The following is a 7,931-nucleotide window of genomic DNA, read 5'->3' as shown; positions in this document are numbered from 1 at the left end:
CACACTTTATGCAGGTTAGTGCTGCTGTGATATTCTGATAGGGAGTGTCCATAAAATAACCTTATCACTGAGTTTGTGAGGTGCTGTTTCAACCTGCAGGTTTTAATCTGTTATTTGTAAGACATGTTGTCAGCAAGATTTTAATGAATCTAAGAAAAAATAGCTGAGTTGTATAAAAACTGACATGAAAAGAGCATTATGTTTTTATCTTCAGCTTCTGAGCCCTACAAAATTAATTTCCCATTTTGTAAGACACCCTGTGAACTAAAATGAAATTAACTCATGAGTTATTAATAAGCTGGGTCATATAAAACTGACCATAATGCTGATATGTTTTTGTCTTTAGCTGAAGGATTAGTCGTATGAATTAACTTGCCATCTGTATCTTTGTGTGACCAAAATTTTAATTCATTTAGGAAGAAACAAGTTTGGTTTTATGAAAACTGACTTGAAAAACAGAAAAGGCCAATGTGCATATATGTGTTCTTCTTCAGGTGAAAGATTATCTGAGCCTGATAAATGAATTGTGAACATTATTTTTATTTATATTAATTTCAGAATGAATATGTATGTGTTTATAGGAAGTGACTTGAAAGTTTTGTCCTCAGCTGAAAGATTAGTTGTGTCCTATAATTCATTTGCGTGTATATAAAGTGTTGTTTATTTGTCAACTAATATGCCAAGACTAAAGCTTTAGGAGAATATTAGAATGAATGTGTTGCTTTTCAGTCACTCTCATTTTATGTTTCTGTTGCTTTGACAAGCTAATGCTAATCAGGCATTTTGTCACCTGTATTATGCTAATTATTAATAGCTGATTTTTCTATTTTCTAGTCATCAAAAAAGTAATATATTAGGAAAAGCTAAAGAGCTTCCCAGCTTAAACTAAAAAGAAACACATGTATAATTATATTTTATTAATAAAAAGAAAAATAAACTACTGCAGGGGTAACAGGAAGTGCCAGTTAAACAAGCTAGCTTTGATTAGCTAAGCTAATTAGCGCTGGTGTTTGAAAAAAGAAACCAAACAAACAGTGTTTTACTCCACAAAATAACAAACTGCTAATATATGTATTTAAATTAGTGCTCTGTAGCTAAACAAGAAGTAACTAGTAACGTTTCTACGTCTTAAATACCTTTTCCAGCAGACTACAGAGATGAAACGCACACAGGAAGAGTAATCACATTACTTCTAGCAGCTACCAGCTCCGGACTCAGTGCCCCCGCCCACCTGCAACGGCTCGTAAATCCTATTGGCCGGCGGGTGTTCCCCAGCAGCCAATCGGAGCGCTCGGAGCGCAGTGTGCGGCGGCTCATAGCAGCGTCTCGGTGAGTTTGATCCTCAGAGGAAAGTTTGGAGCTTCACGGTGACTCTCATCCATCCGACCAATTAGCGGTTAATTACCGGCTGGACTGAGTGGATCATCCATCACTACCGACACGGGCACCGCTTTAACACTCTGCTGGATTCCCGGAGGTAAAAGCAAGTCTCTTTTTTTTTTTTTCTAACGTGTTCGCTGCTGCAGTCTGAGTCTGGACGCGGTTTGCTTTCACAATAATAATTAAATACTCAAAAGCTACTGCACTATTTAAGATTACACTTAATTCATGCATGAAATACCCAATTAAAAGCATTAAAGGATCCACAGCTTAAAATCTACACTATTTTAGTTTGCTTTTATAGTGAAATAATGTGATAAATACATGATTATTATGACGCTGCTTGTTGTGATTTAGTATATTTTAGGCTTTCTATAACGCACCGGCACGTTTGCTCAAGATTTGTAGACTCTATAATTAAATAAACGCTTCTTTTTGGTTTAATATTCAATATAATCTTAAATAAGTTGCATAAACTGTTATCCAGTATATCTAACAAGGCTGCAGATTCCTCAATGTGAATTAAACGTTTCCTGCTTTTAGATTTTAAATCAGATTTTCCTCTTTTTGGTTATATTTCGGCTACACATTAGTTGGCTATAAAAACAATATCATGTATTTTTGCACCTGCAGAAATTTACAATTATAAAATATTCCAAACGTGGTTATTTGAGATGAATGAAAGAATCATAATGTAGAGGAATGTTTTTTTCCAGGATGATCTTTTATAGGATAATCTATTTAAATGTGGACTTTCTAGTTTAATAAGTGGAGTTAAATGAGTTCTTGATTTATAAAATGTGAGATATTTTGGTCCATTTATAAGTACTTTAGATTATTTTCTTTAAAGTGCAGTTGCAGGTGTAATCATTTCTATTTTTCCTCCAGATATAAACTGGGTGTGAAGCCGGTGCAGGACTCGGGGCAGACATGTCAGACAGCACCGGGTGCGAGTTTGAGATCGACGTGGAGAGTCTGGAGACGGAGAGCGACGACCTGGCGGACTCCTGCAGCCGCCCCGGCTCGGCTCCGCTCGGCCCGGCCGCCTCCGAGGACGACGGGGACGGCACGAAGGGCGACGACAGGCCGGGCCCCAGCGGCGGCTTGTGCTCGGGCGACCAGAGGAAGCTGAGCAGGACGCCTAAGTGCGCACGATGCCGCAACCACGGCGTGGTGTCGTGCCTGAAGGGCCATAAGCGCTTCTGCCGCTGGAGGGACTGCCAGTGCGCAAACTGCCTGCTGGTGGTGGAGAGGCAGCGGGTGATGGCGGCGCAGGTGGCCCTGAGGAGGCAGCAGGCCACGGAGGTAGGCCGGCTCTGTGTGTGTGTGTGTGTGTGTGTGTGTGTGTGTGTGTGTGTGTGTGTGTGTGTGTGTGTAGGTGTGTGTGTGTGTGTGTTTAGCAGCTTCAAAGCCCGGAGAGGTGCGTTCTGGCGCTTTTACGCAGCAGAAGTTCATTCACTTTATCCAACAAGGGGAATTAGCTCAGTCAATACCAACATCAAGTGAAGCCTGAGCTGCTCAAATTTGAGTTTGCATTAAGAAGCAGGGAGGATTTCCAGCTCCATGTAAGTCAGAGGCACTTGTGTTGACTTTGTGAATCCAGTGGCTCACTCACTGCCATATTTCAGCTGAGTGGGAAATCCATGAGAGACACGTTTTAAAGCTAGAGTCAGTTCAGCAGTTCAACATCTTCACAGGTGGCACAAGTGTAAATGATTTGGTTGTCATTAGTTCTCTGTGTATTTGGCCTCACAGTGAGCTGACTGCTTCACTTCATTTAACGCCTTCATGTCTCCTGTGTTCCTTTGAGCTGCTCTGAAACAGATATGACTGTAATACACTTTTTAAAAAAAAAAAGCCTAAACACCTGCAGAAATGCTGCTTTTGCAAACAGACATATTTAGATATTTAGAAAATCTCGGTTGAGAATTTAAAGCGGCCGAGCTGACAGTAGCTCCTGATGACCTGAGCGCACACGAATGATCCGCTTCTGCAGGCGAGGTTCTCTGGGATTTGTGGTCGCGCAGATTTTGTATTTTTGAGAAATCCTACATAGTTACACTCCTAAGAAAACTTGATTTTCTGCTGTGCTGTGCTTGTTTTTTCCCCAAAATCAAGCATCACTTTTGAAATTGCATTCCCATAAACCAAACCTTTCAGCTCTGTGAGCGGGATTAGCTTTGGTTTTAGAGGTTTTTTTCATATTAAAAGTCACACAGTGTATGTTCTGCTTGTTAGTTTGAATCAGCGGTTCTCAAAGAGGCCTTTAGAGGTTCTTGATGTTGTTCCAGTAAACTTAGCAATCACTTATTTTCAAAATGAAAGCGTATTTGCACACTTTTATGAGGAAATTTAATTATAAACGAAAAAATATCTGAGTTTCATTAGGAGAAATTGCATCTATTTAGTCCGTGACGTGCAAATATTTGAGAATATCTGCTGTAAAGTGTTCAACTAAGTCATCTGTGGTGTTTCAAATGATACCAGATGCATGCTTTGCTGTCTGTGTGTGTGCAGGGTGTGTCAGATGCTGTTTGTGTTGTTTTTTTTGGCTGAAGTTTTATGACATATTCTTGTCAAACTATTACACAATGAGGAAATGCAATCAGGATCAGCTGTTTCAATGTTGAAAATAGCCTGTAAATGTTTTCTTTCCTCTTTTCTGTGTCTTTAAAATGCTAAAAATGTGCATATTAAACGTATTTAGCTTTATCGTAAACAGTAAATCTATCTCGCGATAAACTGCTGAGTGTATTTATCCAGCTTTAAGCTATTTAACAACAGATTTTTATAGCTGTAATAACATCAGAAAACCGTATTATGACCCATATTTCTTGTGGATTATTATTAAGACGTTGGCCTCTGTTATCCAAACATTCACACAACTTGAACCTCAGCTGTGACAAATCAGACATTACATGAGAACCAAGAAAAACATCCTCGCAGCGTGTTTTAAGCATTCTTTTTGTTCTCTCCATTTTTCTTAGGATAAGAAAGGAATATCTGGGAAACAAATTCCAGCAGAGAGGAGGACAATTTATCAGCGACACATTCGACCGTCCACCATGCTCGCCAAAAGCATCCTCGAAGGTAACGGGGCAGCAGATCTGACCAAAACAAACACGTTTCTGATGTTTTCCAGCTTGTCTCGACTCTGATGAAACCTCTTTTCCAGTGCTAGGTTTCCGTCTTTCTTTCTTTAACACCAGAACAGTGATAAGGTCTTGCTAACATCTGTAAGCAGTAAACCTTTTGGCATGTGACAAATTGACTAATTCTGCACTGTTCCAACACACGGAGTATGACTAACATCTCTTAAAGCAAAAGTAAAAACTGTCCTTTTGTTGCAGTGTTGTGAGTGTTTCTGCAGGCATGCTTGGCATCTCCTATGATTCAAACCACATTAAATGTCATAAAACTTGAATTAAAAGTCGTTTTTTTTCCTCTATGGCAGGATACCGTCCGGTGCCGTCTGATCCATTCCTGGCGACCAACCCGTCTCTCCCTCCACCGCTGAGCGATCGCATGAGGAAGAGAAGAGCCTTCGCCGACAAGGAGCTGGAAACCATCATGCTGGAGCGCGAGTACAAAGAGCGAGAGCTGATGGAGAACAGCCAGGCGGCTCCAGGATCGCTGCTCTTCCCCAACAGCATGGTCCACCACGCCGCAGAGTACAACTCCTACAAGACGGCCTACTCGCCTGCAGCTCAGGTGGAGCCGCAGCCCAAAGAGCTGTGCGGCTTCCTCGGCCCGAACTGCCTGGATCTGAGCATGCAGTACCCGGCTGGCTCCGCCAACGTCGAGCTCATCTCGTCCAACGTCAGCGTGGCCACCACCTACCGCCACTACCCGCTGCAGCCGTCACGAGGCGGCTTCATGATGTGGCCCCGCGGCGCCGCCAACCTGGGCGACGCGCTGCTCTATCAGCAGTGTCTGTTCAATGCCACGGCGGTGCAGAACATGAAGCCGGGTGCCGTGTGGGAGCCCAAAGCGATGCCTGCTGAGAGCCAGCTGCCCGAGCAGGAGGCGACTCTGGCTGCTAAACTGGAGGGATCCCGAGCCGCCGCCCTGCAGGACTCGTTGGAGCCTCAGCGGGCCGATCCAAAGCCTCCCGGTGCCACCCATGTGGGGCCGAGGGAGTGCTCGGCCTTCTCCCCACCTAAGAGGAGCTTTGGACAATCCTTCCCCAGCAACCCACACTCTCAAAACTCCAGCCAAGTCCTGAACAAGCCGAGCAAGGACAAGCTTTCCATGAAACTCAACTCCTTTCACTCCCTCATCCAGCACTCGTTGAGCGAAAAAGCCAGTGGCGGGTCCGGGCCAGAGCTCAGAGCTCCGTACTGCAAAGAGCTCTTAGAGGAGGCTGCCCGCAAGTTCAGGGAGGGCTCTGCCAGAGACATTCAGGCTGTAAAAATCACAGACAGGTATGCCAAAGACTTCCTGTCCAAACCTGTGGGGACCAAGATGGCACCCAGCGAGTCTTTGTCCTTCTCTGTGGAAGCCATACTGAAGCGACCGACGCCCGCCATGAGCCGAGCATTCCATTAACTTCCATTAAGTGTCTTTTCTTGCACTATAAACGTCAGGTTCGTCTCGGAGAGAGATCAACTCTAGTTGTGGTTTTGGGGTCAAAATGAAAAACACAGGCACTGCATCAGAAAGTAGACCAGTTTGAAATGTATTTTTTTTTTCCTCAGTGTAATATTTATGTACAGTATATTATATTTTACATGTGCATGTTTTAATAACGTTATTGTGTAGAGTATTTAAACATTATCCCGATGTTTTCCTCATGTCAATAAACTTTATAAGATTGAACTCTTTCCATAAAAAGTCTCCGATTTCATTTTATGCTGGAGTTATGACACGTTTAACTGTGAGCAGGTTTTTGTTTAGGTCAGAAGTTAGTCTGCGCCGACTCGTAAATTACTGTGGTTGCAGGTTCATACTTATTAAAAACAGAGAAAAACCAAACAGGCAATTTCAGATCAGATCCCAAATTCCATATAAAAACACAGAGGAAACAATGTTATGTATTAATATAATTAATTTAGCAAAAAATTAAATATGCTGCAAATGTTTTTTTTATGATATTTTTCATATTCCCCTATTAAATCAAGTTGTTGTTGTTTTTTTTAAAAATGTCTTGTCGTATCCAAGAGATTTTTTTTAAACATCTCAGGTTCTTTGAAATGTTTAAGTTGATTATTAAGTTTTTAAAAATGCAGCACAAGTTTGACTTAAATTTCAAAATAAATGAGCAGATGCTAGATAATTCCCTAAACATTTGCCGTGCTAAATATTGTGGAATATTTGTATATAAAATATGTCATATTTCATGCTAATAAATATAGCATATTAAATAATCAAAAGCTACATTAAATTACAGATCAGTCATATTAGACATTTTTTTTACTGAATCTTTGAAACCCAGCATAATTATCATTTAACAAATAAATGCAGCACAGTTTTATCAGGAGCAACTTGCAACAGCTTCAATGCAATTTCTGCATCTTTTTAATTCATTCGGACACTAAATTAAGTTGCCGTTTCGTCATCACAACTACACAATAACTCATAAAGTTGTTTCAAGTTAATGTCATATGTCGCAAACTATGCCGCAGCTGCAAAGACCAGCCCCACTGAAAACGATTAAAAGAATCTTCCGGGATTGTTCTAACGACGCTGCCTTTTTGCATAAACACAAATCACACAAAGAAAACACATAAATGAAGTGTGGATGTGACAGAGTGGATGTGGACTAACTGTGCTGAAACGTGATATCAGCCCATAAATCTGTGAGCAGCATCGTCTCATCCGTTCAAGATGCGTTTCTCCACTCATTCCTTTCCAGTTACGGCCTCTCAGAGTGTGTGTGTTTCTGTGTGTGTTTCTACGCATGTGTGTGTGTGTGTTGAAAGACAGCTCCAAACACGGGTTTCACATGAGCTGCAGAACACTGATCCGTGCAATAATGAACAAGACAGGAGGTTAAAAAAAAAGGAAAGGAAAGGAAAGAAAAAAAAGTCACTAATCTCTTCTTTCTGGCACAAATGTTCACATTTCATCGGCACGAATCTGCAGCCAAAACCACTCGACTCTTTGATAAAAGCTCTATTTTCCTGTCACTTGGCTTCTTTTTTTTCTTTCTCCTTCGCTCTTAATCCCACTGAGAAATCTCGTGTCAGGAGGAGACTGCGGATGTGTGATTGTTTTAAAGAGTCCTCTTGTTCCTGCTGTAATTGGATTTGGCCTGATGATGACATTTTGTGTCACCAGAGAGGCCTGACATCACTTTAAGTAGTCTGCGGTTGCTCTTTTTGAAAAAAAAATCCTGTGTGCGTATTTGCTATCTTTGTAAGGACCGTCGTGGGGAGGACGTTTCTGCACTGTGAGGACTTTGTGCATTGTTCAGTGAGCTTCTTTGAAAGTCGTAACCAACCAGTATGGTTTCTATTCCTTCAAGCAGCACAGTTTGCATGTTTAATCGCACATTTCTTTTGGTCGTTGGTTTCCTTATTTTTCTTAGATGCAACAAGTGTGCTCTGTGA

General features: G+C 41.6%; 1 protein-coding gene across 1 annotated transcript; it reads left to right on the top strand.

Annotated features, from left to right (window-relative positions):
• Nucleotides 1-2,310: 2,310 nt before the first annotated feature.
• Nucleotides 2,311-6,213, top strand: dmrt2a (doublesex and mab-3 related transcription factor 2a). The gene is made up of 3 exons (XM_008276396.1): nt 2,311-2,685; nt 4,368-4,470; nt 4,835-6,213. The coding sequence occupies exons 1-3, from the start codon at nt 2,311-2,313 to the stop codon at nt 5,926-5,928; spliced, it is 1,572 nt and encodes a 523-aa protein (XP_008274618.1). The 3' UTR covers nt 5,929-6,213.
• Nucleotides 6,214-7,931: the final 1,718 nt, after the last annotated feature.

The sequence above is a fragment of the Stegastes partitus genome, unplaced genomic scaffold (genome assembly GCF_000690725.1).
Source record: "Stegastes partitus isolate 25-593 unplaced genomic scaffold, Stegastes_partitus-1.0.2 Scaffold71, whole genome shotgun sequence".
NCBI lineage: Eukaryota > Metazoa > Chordata > Actinopteri > Pomacentridae > Stegastes > Stegastes partitus.
This window is presented reverse-complemented; position numbering and strand designations above follow the sequence as displayed.

Bases quoted from the DNA above. Each gene is read 5' to 3' on its own strand.
- dmrt2a (XM_008276396.1), top strand. From the start codon at position 2,311: ATGTCAGACAGCACCGGGTGCGAGTTTGAGATCGACGTGGAGAGTCTG. The intron at 2,686-4,367 runs GTAGGCCGGCTC...CATTTTTCTTAG, and splicing joins GGAGGCAGCAGGCCACGGAG to GATAAGAAAGGAATATCTGG. The intron at 4,471-4,834 runs GTAACGGGGCAG...CCTCTATGGCAG, and splicing joins CGCCAAAAGCATCCTCGAAG to GATACCGTCCGGTGCCGTCT.